Source organism: Impatiens glandulifera, chromosome 7 (genome assembly GCF_907164915.1).
Source record: "Impatiens glandulifera chromosome 7, dImpGla2.1, whole genome shotgun sequence".
Taxonomy (NCBI): domain Eukaryota; kingdom Viridiplantae; phylum Streptophyta; class Magnoliopsida; order Ericales; family Balsaminaceae; genus Impatiens; species Impatiens glandulifera.
The window spans coordinates 30467543-30486069 of NC_061868.1; the positions used below are offsets into that span (position 1 = coordinate 30467543).

At 34.0% G+C, this 18527-nt stretch overlaps 1 protein-coding gene across 1 annotated transcript; it reads left to right on the forward strand.

Moving 5' to 3' along the window:
• Nucleotides 1-626: 626 nt before the first annotated feature.
• On the forward strand, nt 627-11786 carry LOC124944758 (ATP-dependent 6-phosphofructokinase 4, chloroplastic-like). The gene is made up of 14 exons (XM_047485096.1): nt 627-1056; nt 1164-1210; nt 1338-1377; nt 1464-1526; nt 1612-1749; nt 2690-2848; nt 2926-2979; nt 3065-3133; nt 3240-3369; nt 3513-3553; nt 7018-7242; nt 8447-8495; nt 8859-9013; nt 11324-11786. The coding sequence occupies exons 1-14, from the start codon at nt 787-789 to the stop codon at nt 11486-11488; spliced, it is 1605 nt and encodes a 534-aa protein (XP_047341052.1). The 5' UTR covers nt 627-786; the 3' UTR covers nt 11489-11786.
• The last annotated feature ends 6741 nt before the right edge of the window (nt 11787-18527 follow it).

Consider the following 18527-nt stretch of genomic DNA (forward strand, 5'->3'; position numbering starts at 1 on the left):
TAAAATATTTTATATTTATTTATTATTTATGAGAATAATAAAGTGAATATTTATTATATTATATTATATAAACAATAATTAAATTATATATATTAAAATATATATAATTAAATTTATAAAAATAATAATTTAAAATATATATATCAAAATATAAATAATTAATTTATAAAAATATTAAATTAAATATATATTAAAATATAAATAATTAAATTGATAAAAATAATAATTTAAATATTTTAATAAAAATAATAATTATATATATATATATTTAATAATAAGTTTAAATATAAATAAATAAATAAAAAAAAAGAATTTATAACTTGTTATCCTCCTACCTGCAAAGATTTACCTTCGAAGAAAGGATCATTAAAAGAGTGGAACAAATCAGGTTTTGTTCTGTTTCAATTATTTATGAATGTGATAATTTTTTTATAAAAATATTTAAAATGTATTAATATATAATAATAAAATAAAAAATAAAAAATTTAAAATAAAATATATTTAATTAATAAAATTAGTGAGGAGAGAACAAGTCCATAATCATAACCCAAACAAAAACCAGAAAGTTAGTTTAGAAATTAGTTCGTATGCCAGTACTAGGAAGAAAGTTTTGACACGACAAAGGAAAGCGTGCTAAACGGGTCCGTTTCCTTTCAATAATTTCTCTGAGACGAATAACAGGACTACCTACCATCAGCACATCCCAATCGATCTCGATTCTTCCCTCTTCCCTCTCCCCTTCAATTTGTTCGATTGATTACTGATTTACTGCAGCACTTCTCTTTGATGGATCTCTCTTTCTCTCCGTCTATCTCTAAACGAATCAGTCCATTTTCTCTTTCGACCGCTCCGTCGCCTCTTGGTTCACGGAATATAATATTTTTACCACACTTCCGCATCCCTTTTCTCAAAACTACAATCTCCTCTAAGAACTCACTGGTTTGGCGCCACCATCGAATATACGCTCAGAATCCTGACTGGACTCTTCAGGAAGTTGATAATGGTTTTGTGCTGGAAGATGTTCCCCATCTCACAGATTTTCTCCCTGACTTGCAGGTAGCCTTTCTTCTCTTCGAATATAGGGGATGCAAATGCAGCAGTTTGTGGGTAGTGGAGTAATTTCTTTATATTGGTTCTAATTATTATTTCTCTGCTTTGTGTAGTCATACCCAAATCCAGTGCAAACGAGTCAAGCCTATTCCGTTGTTAAGTACGGTACTTAGTCCTTTCCCAATTCATGTCAACATATTATTAAACCTTACACACTATCCTACCTTCAAAACCACTGTCCTTTGCAACTTCATCATATACTTGACTTCAATTCCATTTCTTTTTAGGCAAAATTTTGTAAGTTCAGAAGATGTTGTGGCACAGAAAGTAAGTATTTGTTTTGTTAGTTGGCTTGTTTTCTTGGTGAACCTTTGTATTTACTTATCTGTCCAATCATTGTGTTTTGTATTTAGATAGTTGTACATAAAGGGAGCCCTAGAGGAGTACATTTTCGGAGAGCTGGGCCTCGAGAAAGGGTATGCTTGTTTATAAATTGTAGGTTCAAAGAATGGTGCTTTTGAATGCTAAAGGAATTTAATGAGTTAATGATTTGGGTATCAGGTATATTTCAAGTCGGAGGAAGTGCGTGCCTGTATTGTTACTTGTGGTGGTTTATGCCCTGGTATTAATACAGTGATCAGGGAGATAGTGTGTGGTTTGTATAATATGTATGGTGTAGATGATATACTTGGGATTGAGGTTAGTTTGACTTGTATTTTCCTTGTCCATTTGAACTGACACTAATTCCATTTTCTTTAACCTCAATTTATTTGACTCAATTTCCGTCCTGTCATTTCTTTCCGAACAAATTATCGACTTTTAATACATTTCATACTGTACTGTTCAAACTTTTGTAGACAAATCCACAACTTTGTTTTCTTAAGTGTCAGATTTTTGTACTCATATTTACTCTAGGATATTTAGTTAATCATAACATTCTTAATGTCCATATGATAAAATCTGTCATATATTATGCGGAAAAATGTAGTACTTTCTTCTTGATGAGATATTCAGCAGTTATAGAGATATGGGACTTAAATTTGAGAATAATATTTCTCAGAAGACATTTCTCTTTTCAGTGCTTTGTGAGAAATGTTGTTTACATCATATTGGGATGTTCTCGGTATAAATTTTTTTATGTTAGATGACGATTCAAAAAAATCTACATAAAACAAAAATCACACGGATATAAAAGAATAGGCTGATTGTCATGAAAACAATCTCTATACCAAATGAAGTAAAAAGTTACACTATAATTTGGATATGATCTTTTTTTTTTTTTGGGAAAACTTTTGGATATGATCTTACAATGTAGTATAAGGGTTCGAAACTTACTTTGCGTGTTTCTCCCTTTAAAAAAACTTGAATCATGTCTAGTAAATGATTTATATATCAAATGAAGCAACACGAATCAAACTATAATATGAATCATGATAAATAAATCTTTACATCAAATGATGTAAAAGATCATTTGATCAAGAACTATTTTATACCAAACGAATAAAAAGATCACTTTTAATTTTAATTTTTGTAATCTTACAATGGGATTGTGATCTTGAGAAAATACTAGTTTCCTAATAGGTTTATTATCCTCAATTTTAAGTTTGTGTTTTTGGGAATGATGTTTGAAAACATTCAGGGTGGATACAGAGGTTTCTATTCTAGGAATACATGGCAGTTGACAACTAAAGTTGTCAATCATATCCATAAACGAGGTGGAACCATTCTCAAAACTTCACGAGGTGGTCATGATACTCAAAAGATAGTTGATAATATACAAGACCGTGGGATAAATCAGGTAATCATAACATTGTCAACATCTTCTTGGATTCTTAAGCTTCAAGTGTTTTCTGGAGTTAATTCTGTTGGACCTAGGTATACATTATTGGTGGTGATGGCACTCAAAGAGGAGCAGCCGCAATTTACAAGGTGAACTATTATATGAATGGACATAAGATTTTTTTGTTACTTTTTTTCATCATTATTATACTTGAACCTATGTTTCTCTGTTAAGGAAGTTGAAAAACGTGGTCTCCAAGTAGCAGTAGCTGGAATTCCAAAAACTATTGATAATGATATTGCAGTATGCCCTACCTCCTCGTTACTAACTTTTTTTTTTCTCAAAAAAAGATGTTCTGCTTCTATTGAACTTTAACCTTGTATAACTTTGCTTATCTCTACTATTGAAGGTGATAGATAAATCTTTTGGTTTTGACACTGCTGTTGAAGAAGCACAAAGAGCTATTAATGCTGCTCATGTTGAGGTTGAAAGTGCAGAGAATGGAGTAGGAATAGTCAAGCTTATGGGGCGTTACAGTGGTAAATAACTACACTTTGCTAATCTTATTAGAAATAAATGCACCTCAATTACTAAAAACCATATTCTTCCTTCAATGTTGCTGGTCTCTAACTATCTGATTTGATTGTTGCATTCTTTTGGTTCTTTGCGTTTGATTGTGCAGGTTTCATTGCTTTGTTTGCAACTTTAGCTAGCCGTGATGTGGTATGTTCTTTATTTTCATGTTAATGACAATAACTATGTTTTTGGAAATTGAATTCCTAATATTTTAGTGTGGACATAGTAAAACAAGTTTGAGAGGGAATGTGGATCTAAATTCCTAGTTTTAGGAAATAATCATCTGGTGTTATGCTCTTTCTAATTGAACCAACTAATGTAGTGGTTGGTTACCCTTTTTTTATTGCTAATTGTATAAATGAAATATACCAAAAAAAAGTTGAAAAATCCCTCACACCATACCCTCTAAAACTCACATGGTATTTGTAATGCCCCAAACCCGGGTATTGTTATCCGTGAGGAAATAGACTACAAATATCTCTGAGCAAACAACATGGCCAACACAGCCCAAACTAAAAAGGTACCCATGAAAATATCTATAGTCTATTAACCTCACTTTTATAAGGAAATAGATTAAAAATACTCCCGAACAAATAACTGGGACACCACAGTCCAAACTCAAAAAATATCCATGAAGGTATTTATAGTCTATTAACCTCACTTTTATAAGGAATTCATATTTACTTCGATTTTCCGACGTGAGACATCACAACACATCTTCAGCTGCTTCTGCCAATGGCCTGAGTATCATTGGTAGAGGGCTTTAAAATCTAATCAATTTATTTTTTGTTCTATTGATTTTATCCATGTGTGATGAACCATGCAACTTCTCTTCAGTTCCCTTCTTCCTTGATGTCTTCATTCCACCTCATTTGTCTCCCTCACTCTGTTGTTCGTTTGCTATGAAGCACAATTGTATTGAAAAAATAAAAGTTGATCAATCAATGGTTATACAATGAGGGATCAAAGTGTTGGACAACAATTCCTTGCTCCACCTTGTGGGAATATTTCTCTACCGAAAGCCACAGCCGAAGTCCTAGGGAACAAGTCTCAAACTTTTCTCTTCTGAAACTCAACCACAACAATACAGAGTAGTAATATTCCTAAAGTTCCTTTTCCTTCCCAATAATCATTTACTCCAAATGGTTGGAAAATGGTTAGCCTTCTCAAGAAAGAGTTATTAACATTTATCTAGGAAGTTACTTTTTCATTTGCTTCCTTGTTGAGTATTTGCCTATAATTACAACCTCTTTTGCAGTAGTAAAATTATCCTAAAATATATGAAATCCTCATTCTCTTCAATCTTTTTACATGGTATCAGAGGCCTGGGTCCGTAGTAATTGGTGGATTGTTCTAGTAATATTATCTCTTCACGTTCTTGTGTAGGCTTCATCTTTCCTTCCATGATCACCTTTTGGGAAATCATGTTGCTTGTTTGCATTTGTCCTTAGGGCTAACTTGTCTTTTCATGTTTCTTTAATTCCCGGTTAGAAAAACAAAACAAATTCCAATTTGTTATTTAAAGTTCCATTGGTCCCGAAGAAAAAAACATTACATTTGTGGCTGAAGTATTATCAACCAAAGTTCTGGCATGTCCTCCGCACGACTCCATTGTGCGAGACTTTTGACATTGAACAATCACCACTATTCGACGTTTGTCTCAAATGGTTGCCATCAACCCATTGTCCAGCGTTTGTCTCCAGTGGTTACCATCGACCAATTGTCCAGCGTTTGTTCTAATGTTTGACATCAACCCATTGTTCGACATTTGTCTCCAATGTTTGACATCAACCCATCAACCTCTATAGTGAGAACGGTGTCCTTGCCTCCACTATAGGCATCCTTTTTTGATCCTTGTGGTCCGATCAGAACGATAATTTCAACGACTTCCCACCTAACTTGCAAAACAATGTAATAAGCACCAAGACGACGTAAATTCGATAGCTTTCGAGGTCCTCGTCTTTTGCTTTGCGTCGCCATGGTTGAGGTCTCGACTTTGTCGTCAATGGAATCATTGAAGTCTCTCTTATGCTCCTCCATCATTTGCAAGGCTTCATCTCTACTCTCTAGACTCCAATAAGGCCCTCTACCGGACCATCAAAATGACCTACTGACAAAGTGGGTCATCTTCTCCTTAGAGATTAATGCATTATAAACATAATTCGTTGTGAGAGTATCACGACTAAATAAAATAGTATAATGAAATGTGATATACGACGAGGGCAACATATACAATAAAATCAAGGTTAAATCCTCATCATATTTAACATCCAAGACTTTCAAATCAAAAACTATTTTTTTAAATGCCGATAAATGCTCTTGTAAAGAGGTACCTTCTGAGATACGATGAGAATATGTAATCGTTGGTTCAGATGCAGGCATGCAACTTGCTAGTAAGACTTTTTGCTAGTAAGATTTTCGTCATACATAAATGTTTTAACTTTAGTCATAATCTAATAACACTCGTCTCATTCAGAACACCCTGTAGAATATTATTTGACAAATGAAGATGAATATGAGACGGAGCTTTGTGATCCATCCTCTTTTCCTCATCTACTGTCCACGAATTGAGCATCTTTTCAAACCCTAATAATGTATCGTTATAGAGAGAATCTAGTGTTGTGATCCAACAAAGAAATATCATACTTCATATTCGTCATCTTCAAAATCGGATATAGTTTAAAAAAAACAAAAAAACAAAAAAACTCAATCGCTCTAATACCATTTTACTGAGGGTTATGGATTTGAGACTATTCGAGTAATAATAAATAAAGTACGTAAATAACACAAAATAAAACGGGAGAAAAATCACATACAAAGGAAGAAGAAACATTTCACTATATTGTCAATAGTAGATTACAATCTTTAGAGAGAAGAATACCAACTAATTTTATGTTTTAAATAAACTTTAATTAAGACCATATATTTATAGATCACATAACTGAGTCTATCGGTCAAAATCTGGAATATTTAGGATTTCCTTTATCACGCCGCGAGCCTAGGCCCAGTTCCTGGTCAAAACTCATATGGGTCACCATAACTCTAAAAATTATCATATTACTTTTAAAGAGATAATTATATTACTTTTAAAGACCAAGGTTGGTTTTGTGCAATAGATTTTGAGAAAACTATATTACGAATTGGTAATTGTATAGAAAAAGTTGTATTCATGCAGTAAATGGGCTTATGGTTACTTATGATATTTTGTTTTCCTTTTAAACTGCACGCCATAGATTTGTTTATAAAATATTGAACCGGACCTTGGGAGAACATGTGAAGGCAATTAGTCTCTTAATTTGTATGCTGATTTGAGCTGTTTCCATTATTCAAAATTATATCTTATAATATTTTGTTTTCCTTTTAAACTGCACGCCATAGATTTGTTTATAAAATATTGAACCGTTCTTGAGAGAACATGTGAAGGCAAGTCTCTTAATCTGTATACTCATTTGAGCTGTTTCCATTATTCAATATTATATCTTTGCAGACTGGTAATTGAATAACATTAGCTAACTAGACAAATTTTTCTAAGTGATAATAGAAAGACGCTGAAGTCCATGAATGTGTTAAAATAAATTCAATGATGCATTGATAATCTTCTATGCTCTCAGGATTGTTGCTTAATTCCTGAGTCACCATTCTATCTAGAAGGCAAAGGTGGGCTCTTTGAGTTTGTTGAAAAGCGGCTTAAAGAAAATGGACATGTAGTAATTGTAATTGCGGAAGGAGCTGGACAAGATTATGTTGCGCAAAGCATGCCTGTAGGAGAGAGGAAAGATGCATCTGGAAACAAGTTACTTCTGGATGTTGGTCCATGGTTAACTCAAAAGATCAAGGTGATAATGCGATTTTCACCATAAAAGTAGAGACGTAAATATATGTTTTTTATTAGACAATATATTTTGAAAGAATTTGTTCTTTCCATTCACCGATACTCTTAACTCTTAAGTATACAGAAAAACTAGATTAAAAAATGGAAAGAATATATACAATCTCTAATATACTTGGGGCCCCATATTTCTTAGTTTTTCCCAATAATTATGGAACGGAGATACAAAAGATATTAGAGATTCTGACACAATTGGATTTAGCTTTATTTAAAGGTTTTTTAATATAACTGGATGTGTGGATTTCTTGGGGGGCAAAAGTGGTTTCTAGGAGACCAAAGGTCAAGAGTTCGATTCCCACCTAGAACGCCTTAAGTTGAAGTGGTTGTCATGGCTGTGAGGTTCATGCCAACATCCTTCATTCAAACCTATTCAACAATAAAAAAAGATCAGGTTATGGTACTTAGGGTACTTTCAAGCATTTGTGAGGGATGCGATGAGGGTGCTATAGCTCATTCACATGCAAGTGTCGTCTTTCTATGTTGGTTTGGTGTTATTTAATTTTATCTTTGTTATTTTCTTGTCTTTGCTACTTTTGTTTTGTTTTGCTCAAATGACTTCTTAGACTGAAATAAAATGAATTTCGTTAAATAAAATATAATGGGATGTCACAACTGGAAAGAGCTAGATCTTTCCACTTTATCTTGCAATCCATAAGAAATATGTGCTGGTCTGATTAGAAAAATAAATAAATGAAACAAAAAGAAATGAAAAATTGAATAAATATCTTTTATGAATCTGCTTATGCTTGGATATATTTGTTGACATTATTCATGGCTTTTGTAAAGCTGATTATGCCTTCAAAAAGCTGTTCAAGATGAATGCAATGGCCCCAACTTTCTCTTTAATTGGATATTCACGTGCCGATTTTGGTTGTTTCGGCATTAGAAACTCCCATAAACATATTGAACAGAGTTGCAATATGTTGTACCAGTAGTCTGTTCAACATTTGTGTGAAATCTTTTCTGGCCTACACATCTTAGAAATTTTGGTATGGACAAAATGATATAATTTAGAAGCTGAGTTGAGTTGTAGATGCTACTGAATCAAGTTTAGGGAATTGCTGCTATAATGAAACTTCATATCATATTCTGCTCCTCAGTCATTCACGGTCTCTTCTTATAAATTTGGTTATCTTGGCATTTTTTTGCAGGATTATTTCACTGATGTGGGGAAGATGGAAATTAACATGAAGTACATAGGTGCATTACTAATTTGATGATTTAACATATCAATTATCTTCTTTCACCATTGTAGTTAGAACTTAGAGCTGTCCACTTAGTGTTTTGTTTTGCGTGTCTCTGTTCCTCATAAAAAAACAAACCCCCTTGCTTATTGCATGCAAATTTCTTGTGGTTTGAACTGCTTACAAAACTATTCTCTTTGAACTCTTCTATTTCTTACACTGAATGATTTTTTTTTTTGGGAAAAGGAAATTCCTTATTAAAATAGCAGAGTAACAAAAGTTTCTGAAATTCATGAATAGGAAGACAATGAATCAGCTATATTCAACTGTGTTTCTTCTTTCTTGGTGCAAATATTCTGACGGGTTGTAAGTTATGCAGATCCAACATATATGATCCGAGCAGTTCCAAGTAATGCATCAGATAATGTGTACTGCACACTTCTTGCTCAAAGTGCAGTGCATGGTGCTATGGCTGGATTCACTGGTTTCACAGTTGGACCTGTGAACAGTAGGCATGCTTACATACCAATTTCTGTAAGAACATCTCTAGCATTGATTTATCTCTGGAGTTTATACAGGTTTCTAAATAATTTCTATCATATGTATTTTGTATGGTGCCTTAATATTAGATAATTTATATAGTCCTTACAACAAGATATATAGAGTATGAGTGAGGACAACATCACGATTTATGAAAGAAACTAGAGTTAGTTTTAACCTCAAAATTGAGAATATGCAATGATTTAAAGGAATGGGTGAATTTGGATCAATACTTACAAATCCAAGGAGAAGATTAGACCTATGAAAGTTGTAAAAAGGAAATTATGATTCTTAGTCACTAGTGAAGTTTTTGTTATTTTTGTTTTCTCCAATTTCTGTAGGATCTGAAAAAGTAATTTTCATAGTTTTCATTATCATTAGAAAATGTGGTGTAGATCTGGTAAGCTAGAGATAAAATACTGGCAATATGTCCAGTAATTGTTCATTAATGATCTACTTTTCAGATGGGCACAATTATTTGTATTAAAAATAGATAAAATAAATAGCCCCCTTGTACCTAAATTATCAAATAAAGCTTCTAAACTTTCAAATCTAATAATCTAATTCCTCAAATTTCCACATGACACATACATGTGTTACAAGTGAACAACTCTAAAGGGAATCATAATAGATAGTTAATGTTCACTTATGCTTGAGTCAAGGACTAAGTCCCAAGAAGAAATAACTTAACATTGGGAGCTCCAAAAGACTTCTTAGAGACAATAAAAAAATAATAAAGAGATAGTCTAAGTTCTACACTTACCCTCAAGTTGGGTAGACATTATATGGATGCCAAACTTGTCAAACAGTCTAGACGAACTTGATTCAACATGAAAGAAAGGAGGTGGCCATTGGAGAGAAATGCCAAACAAGGGGAGATTTTAAAAGGTCCGCATAGTTGAGTTGTAGAAAGTCTGCAGAGTGGCAACCGCTTGATTGTCAAGACAGGGAGAAAATTGTAAGAGGCACAACACTTGTAATATGCGGAGATTAGCGAAAAACATTGCGCATTGTGGTGCCGTGGAGTGTTTGCATAATGTCAGCCTCTAGATTTTCAAGATGGGGTGAAAATCTGCAAGAGGCATGACACTTGAATATATGCGGATAGGAGAAATAAACAAGTCGGCTGAAGGAGAAAAAAATAAAATAAAAAACGAATGTAAAGTGCCACAAACGGCACGCTAAGGGAAACAAGATATAACAGGCTGCTTCATTTTTTCTTTTTTAACTGGAAATAAAATAACCTCAAGAGCCTTAATGCCAAGTGCAAAAATTAGTGCAACAAGTAGCAGGCATAAACTTTGTTGTAGCACCGTAAGAGAGAGTTGATGCCCTCTGTGAATGGCTACTCCGGCCATTGGCCGTGGCAGCTGAAGATTATTGATTTGTGGCTCAAGATTAAAAATCACGCTCTGATACAGGTAGAGATTTAAGGTTATATGAAAAGAAAGAAGAGATAAAACTTTATGTTAAGAAGATGCCTAATTGATCTTTTAAATTCAATAGATACTATGCATATAAACACTAATTAAAGGAAAAAAAAGTAAATAAGAGGACTATGGAAGCCCAAAAGCCCTTATAGGGACAATAAGAAGATAAGAAAGAGGAGATAGTCAAAGTTTTACAATATTTTCTTGGGAAAACTACTTAGCATCATTTTATTAAAATTTATTGGGCAGTAGAGCAAACTGTAGACAATTTGTTACAAGTCTTTCAGAATAACTAATAAGTTACATCATTTCTTCATTCATAACTATTCTTTAATACAAAATTCTTTTGATAACTGTTATTTAAAATCACTTAGTTATGGATTTAACTAAATTAAGTTAAAATTTTAGCTTAGGGTAAGCAATAATGTAATCTCATTAAAGAATTCAAAAGAAAACATTTAACCCCTAAAAATTAATCAAATCACATTATTATAAGGTAAAGTAGTCTTTAAATACTTTGTTTACATTAATTTCACAGTTTACAAATCAACTTAAGTACTTAGAATTTAGTTATTCAACATTATTATAAAGCTAAAATAACTTTTAAGTACTTCATAGTTTCAAATTTTTTATATCAGTATTTGACTCATTCTTCACTTAAAATTCAATTCAGTATGGAATAATGAATACTTAATTTTTCAATTTTATCAGTATAGTAGCTTGTAATTCATGTTGATAGTGTATGAGAGTTTTAATTTGAATTTTGAGAGATAAAACTCCCAAAGTTTTAGTTCCAGATAAGGCCAATGTATGCAAATGAGACTTGTTTTGATCGGTAAGAGACTCACTTACTCATTCTATGTGTATTTTACAGAATGTTACTCAGACTCAGAACATTGTCAAAGTTACTGACAGGATGTGGGGAAGACTTCTGTCATCGACAAACCAACCCAGCTTTTTAAGCAGTAGTGAAGTAAATGAAGATGAGTCCCACAAAGTGGTTTCCGATGACATCAACAATGTGAACATCAATTCTTAGATCCTTGTGAGGGGCGGATAATAAACATGGAGATGATGCCGGTTTATTGTGCATTACATGTTGTATGTTTGCAATTCGATGATATAATTTTATCAGGTAAAATATCATATATTTTAACCAAATTATCCAGACATATATATGAACACATTAGTCTTATTTAGAAAAACTGTGTTGTAGTTGCCACTGTTCTGAATGTTGAGTTTGTTGTACACATATTAAAACTATTTTGCAAGCAACAATTGGGGTTCTTTGTTACCATTATTGAGTTTTTGAATGTTAATATTAGGAGATTTTTTTCTATATCAAATCAAATTTTGATTTGGTTTTGTTTTCTTTTTGTATCAAAATAGAATCTGCCTATGTTTGATACCCACTTATGCTAAGTCAAGATTCTAAGTCAAGATTCTAAGTTGGAGTTAAATGTCAAATATGTTGACATGAGGATATACAATACACCTTCTAAGATCATTAGTCTGCGAAAAGTTGTGTAGATGGCTGTTGCGATTTTCTTATTTTTATTGTAGATGGTTGTTGCGACTCTCTTATTTTATTCTTATAATCATTTTAAAGTTGGTGTTAACTGTGACTCACCATCTGCATGATCCTCTTTGTAATGTCATTTCTAGCTTCTTCAATTATGCATGAATATCTTTTTTTTTTCTCCACAATCTTTGATAAGTTGATGATTCACTTGTCGTGAGCTCATCAAAGACAGGGAAAATATAAGATTAAAAAAAGTCTTGCAAAGGACTTTGAATGGAAAAACAAATTTAATTATTAGAGTCGTCCCTTGGTTTATCTTTGGTGCATGTCAAAGATTATTTTTTTTGATTTGGTGTGTGGTCATACTGGAAAAGAGACATCCTGCATAGATGTGTCATGTACACGTTTGCAAGAGGTTTATATTTCATGTATTTACTTAATTAAATGTAACATTTGTATTTTGGCATTTTTTTTTCATTTTCACAATTTTTGGATTGAATGAAATGGATTAGATTTGTGTTAAAATAAGTGTATAATTATGTAAACATTGGGAATGCCTAGAGTGAGTAAATATGGGAATGCCCATATATATAGATTTGTATTTTATAAGTTATAGGGCAAATTACCTGGGCGGTCCTCGAATTATTCCGACCGCTCATTTTTAGCTCTCAAATTAATTTTTGAAAAACAAATCGACCTTCAACTTTTAAAAATATCACAAATGACAATTTCGTCAACTTTTTAGTTAAACAATAACGGCTTAAGTTTAAAATATTTTTATTTTATATATTATCTTTAATCTTATTTTTTATATTTATATATATAATTATTAAATCGCTTATATATAATATTATATATATATATATATATATTTTTTTTATTAATTTTTATATTTATATAATTATTAAATCTCTTATATATATATATATATAAAACAAAGTTTAAAAATAATTTATATGTATTATCTTTAATCATTAATTATATATATATATATATATATATATATATAAATTTATATAATTTATAGAATATATATTTTAAAAATAATCTGAAGGTTAAAAGTAATGGTAACCTTTCAACTACTCAATTACTTTTAACCTTCAAATTATTTTTTAAAATATATATTATATTAATATTATATATAAATTAATTAAAAATAATATATATAAATTATATATATATATATATATATATTTATTATATAAATTATTTGAAACTTTATTTTATATAGATATAGATAAAAATAAATAATATATATATATATATATATTATATAAAAGATTTAATAATTATATAAATATAAAATTTACTAATAATATATATATATATAAAATATGAGGAGTGATAGAGAGAGGGAATTTGGTGATGGACTTGGCATCACCTTCATTGGTTGAAAAATGTAAAAGTGAGAGGAAAAAGAGAAAAGAGAGAAATTATTTGATTTTTTCAGATTATGCCAAGTCATTCCCTCACCTAATCATTTCTCATAAAATATTATATATAAACGATTTAATAATTATATATATAAATATAAAAAATAAGATTAAAAATAATATATAAAAAAATAATATTTTAAGTTTAAGCCGTTATGTTTAACTAAAAAGTTGACGGAATGGCCGTTGATGATCTTTATAAAAGTTGAAGGAGTGATTTGTTTCAAAAATTAATTTGAGGGTCAAAAGTGAGCGATCAGAGTAATTAAAGGGCTCCCAAGATAATTTGCCCTAAATTATATTCATAAATGTATTAGAATAAGTTTAAACATAACTTTAGTCCAAACTTAATATATAAGTATTATTAAGATACTTAGATTGATAGATAGATAAAAAAATATGAATTATTATTGACTTTATTCATAAATCAATAAAACAGGGGATGACCCCTACGCGTCATCACTTTTTTCTGATAATTCTATCTTCTTGTTTTCTTTAGCTCTTCATCTCAAAACCTATATATTCTGTTTTTTTAATATGGTATCAGAGCAAGGTTTAAGAACAAGGTGAATAATCTACTAGAGACGAAGAAGTAATTTAAAGGTTATCAAAATGAAGTTTGGAAATTCTTTTGCAGAGAAGCCGCTTATTGAAGAGAAATAAAGAATGACACACCTAGCGGACGATCCTCTATATGTATCTGCACACGATAATCCTGGTATGTCCATTTTTACTACTCTATTCAATGGAAATAACTATATCAGTTGGAGTCGAAGTGTGTATATCGCTCTCACGGCTAAGTCCAAACAAGGGTTTATATACGGATCAATTCCTTACCCAGAAAATATTGATGCTCAAGTTCGTTGGGTTAAAGCGGATTCACTCGTTAGATCTTGGATCTTGAATTCTTTGATTGATGAAGAGAAAGAAAATTTTATACATAGTGAGACTACAATGGATCTATGGGAAGGAATCAAGAAACGTTATCAAGTCAAGAACGAGCAATCATCCTTCCAAATTCAGAAAGAGATTAGTTCGATGAAGCAGGGATCATGAATAATTGAACTTTATTATTCCAAGATGAATCGATTATGGGATGAGTTCAGAGCATTAAACCCACTACCAAGATGTGACTGTAAGATTAGGGTTAATAAGTGTTGTAAAATTTCAGAAGAAGTTGAAGAACTTGATGTTAAGAGAAGATTGAGTCAATTCTTAACCGCTTTAAATGATTCTTATGACTTTGTGAGGAGTGAGATTCTTGTGTCTGAATTAGAGCCAGATCTTGATAGAGCATATATGCATCTATTCTATTAGTCCAAAAGAAAAGAGAAATCAGTCTTGTTAGAGAGAAGATTATAGAACATTCTGCAATGGAGTTCAATTCAGGAGGAGGAAATAGTCGAGGAAAGATCGGGACAGAAAATAAAACCAATAAAGGGAGAAGCTCAAAAGGAAACCTCTACTGCAAATTTTATCGAGGAAATAGACATCTACAAGAGGGATGTTTCAAAATTATTGGGTACCCTGACTAGTGGAAAGGGAACAAAGATGGAAAGAAGATGAAAAGACACATTAACATGGCGTCCACTCCCCTCAACTATTTCAATGATGATCAGAAGTATAACCACTCTCATCGGGAAAATACTCAAGAAGTCATCTTTATGCTGAGTGTTATACTACAACAAATGAAGCAGAATAACTCTTTTTCTTCTGAAGCATCAACTAGCAAAAATGCTGCAGGTCAGTTTTGTTCTAATATTTTTTGTGAAATCCATAATTGTTCAAAATCAAACAAATACAATGATTTAAAATTCAAAGAACAATTATGGATTATTGACACTGGTGCTAGTAATCATGTGTGTTTTGAAAAACAAAATATGTTTGAGGTTAAAGCATTGGATGAACCAATCTGCGTATACCTTCCAAACAAAACAAAAGTATATGTTAATTTCATGGGTAAAGTGAAATTGACAAACAAAATTATTCTTGAAAATATTTTCCTAATTCAAAAATTTGAGTATAATTTGATTTTTTTTCAAAATTGTTAAAACCAGACAAAATAAAATGTTTTTTTGATTCTTCATATTGCAAAATGCAGGACCATGATTCTGGTGATATCTTAGCTATTGGTTATATTTCGAATTTACTATATGTTTTGGATACTAGAAATTCATCTCTTTGTAGCAACAACAAAATTATTTTAATAAGACAAGATGATGCAGCGTGCGTGGCTAGGATGAACCTTTATCAAGACTCGTTGATTCTTACGAATACCGAAATTGATAGATATTGAGGAAAACTCGTTTTCTGATTAATAATCTTCCCCTAACAAAGTGTTTTAAGATTCTTTTAAATACTCAAACCCTAGCTTGCAAAAGAAATAAACAACTTTTAATAAATTGCAAAAAAACACCCGAAACTAATAAAAATGCGATTTTGAGCCCCTAAACGTTTCCGCCCGAAAAACACTAGGCAATCGTCGAAATCTGACACTTGCGAGATATTTTCGGATGCTGCAACTTTCGCATAAACGCCTCTTCGACTCGCACCGCATCATTCCCCCCAGGGTAGAAAAGATTCGTCCTCGAATCTTGAACCGCATCATCCTCATCAGAAGAAGACTCACCCACAAAAGGAACAAGATGCTTCACATTGAACACATCAGAGGTACGCACATGGCTGGGAAGGCATAAACGATAAGCATTGGGGTTGATCTTCTCCACAATCTCAACAGGACCAATCTTCTTAGCAGCAAGCTTGCTATATTCATGAGCTGGAAAATGATCCTTAGTCAGAATAGCCCACACAAAGTCACCAACTTCAAAATCAACAGCACGCCTTCTCGAATCAGCCTTCTCCTTGTACTTGGCAGTAGCAGCAACCAAGCGGTCATGAGTGGTCTGATGAACCTGAGCCAACTGACTAACAAAATCCGCAGCAGTGGAATGAGGACGCACCTTGCTGGGTAGCGCTAACAAATCAAGAGGAGCACGCGGAGACAGCCCGTAAATCACATGGAAAGGACTAAAACCAGTGGAGCGATTAACAACATGATTGTGAGCAAACTCGGCCTGAGGCAGCTTCAGATCCCAAGCCTTAGGATGATCCCCAACTAAACTGCGCAGAAGGTTCCCCAAAGACCTATTAACAACTTCAGTTTGGCCATCAGTTTGTGGGTGATAGGCACTGCTAAAATTCAGCTGAGTATTAACCAAACGCCAAAGACTCCTCCAAAAGTGACTCACAAAGCGAGTGTCCCGATCAGAAACTATGGAGGCAGGAAGTCCATGAAGGCGATACACATCCCTGAAATAAAGCTGTGCAACAGCCACAGCATCAGAGGTTTTCTTGCAGGGAATGAAATGAACCATCTTCGAGAATCGGTCAACCACCACAAAAATCGAATCAGAACCACGCTGGGTACGTGGCAGCCCAAGGACAAAATCTAGTTTGCTAAACACAGAAGCACCACCCAACTGATCCAACAAGTCATCCAACCGGGGAATAGGAAACCGATAACGCACTGTAATCTTGTTGATAGCACGACTATCAATGCACATACGCCAAGACCCATCCTTTTTTGGGGTAAGAAGGGCCGGGACAGCACAGGGACTAAGGCTCTCTCGAATGTGTCCCTTAGCTAGCAAGTCCTCCACCTGTCTACGCAACTCGTCATGTTCTTTGGGACTCATGCGGTAATGAGGACGGTTGGGTAGGGCAGCACCTGGAACCAAGTCAATGTGATGCTGGATATCACGCAAAGGAGGCAAGGCACAAGGCAGATTCTCAGGAAAAACATCTGCAAACTCCTGTAACAGCGGCTGCACTGGAATAGGCACCTCAGAACTAGCACCACAGGTAATCAGCGAACAAAATAGAGCAAACACCATGCCCGATTCGACCATGGCGGTCTGAAAAGGACCCCGAGACAACAAGGTGGTAGGGGGGGCGCATGATGAGTGGGGGCAGCACCCTTCTTGGGCTGATTTGGCATCAACACAATCTTGACTCAGCCAGGACAGGCGATAAGGCTTGGGGTGAGGTTCAGTGGACAGACCCAGCTTCGAAACTGCAACCTCAGAAATCACATTCTCACAACTCCCAGCATCAATGATGAAGGTGCAAACTTTGCCACCAATGGTACAAGTGGAATGGAACAGATTATTGCGTAACCACTCGTTGTCAGGAGCACGAGGGGTTAAACATGATCGACGAATCACCAAAAGGGGGCCAACATCACCAGAAACATACTCCTCCGCTGCCTCATCATCATAAACATCATACACTGGCGCTGAATCTGAAGGAAGAGCAGAGTCAGGATCATCCACCTCAGTAAAAAGACCACGATTGGTGGACTTTGGGTTGCGACACTCTGCTTGGCGATGGCCAACTTCATCACAATTGAAACAACGCAAGCCACCGGGACGTCCCTGCGGGGGGGCTGTAGTGCCGCGAGGGGGGGCTGGGGTGGGATGGGCCGGCTGGGAAGAAGAACCAATGCCACTAGTGGGGACAACCTGTTTTCCATAGCTACCCGAACCGCGCCTGGCTAGCTGTTTCTCAGCCTGTGAAGCACGCTGATGTGCCTCAGAAACAGTCAAAGGATCAAACATATTCAAAATATCCTGCAACTGGAGGCGAAGGCCACCAATATAACGAGAAACCAACTGGAGAGGGGACTCAGACAAGTCAACACGAGCCACAAAGGTGTAAAACTCAGTGGAATAGTCATCCACGGAACGAGAACCCTGACGAAGATTCTGGAACCGCTGGTACAGGTTACGTTCGTAATTATATGGTAGAAACGCAGCCCTAATATGCTTCCTGAATTTGTCCCAATTCGTGAGCTTTGCCTTACCATGACGAACACGTGTCTGTTTCAACTGCTGCCACCATGCTTGTGCACGACCATGTAAGCGGATCGTAACAAGGGGTACACGACGATCTGCAGGAACTTCCTTGAAATCCAGAATCTCTTCAACCTGAGAAAGCCAATCAATAAACTCTTCCGGTGATAGACTACCATCGAACTTAGGGATGTCCACCCTGAAAGCCTGCTCCCAGCGATGATTGGGGCGTTCAGGGGATCGATTCCGAAGACCATCGAGAGGGTTTTCATC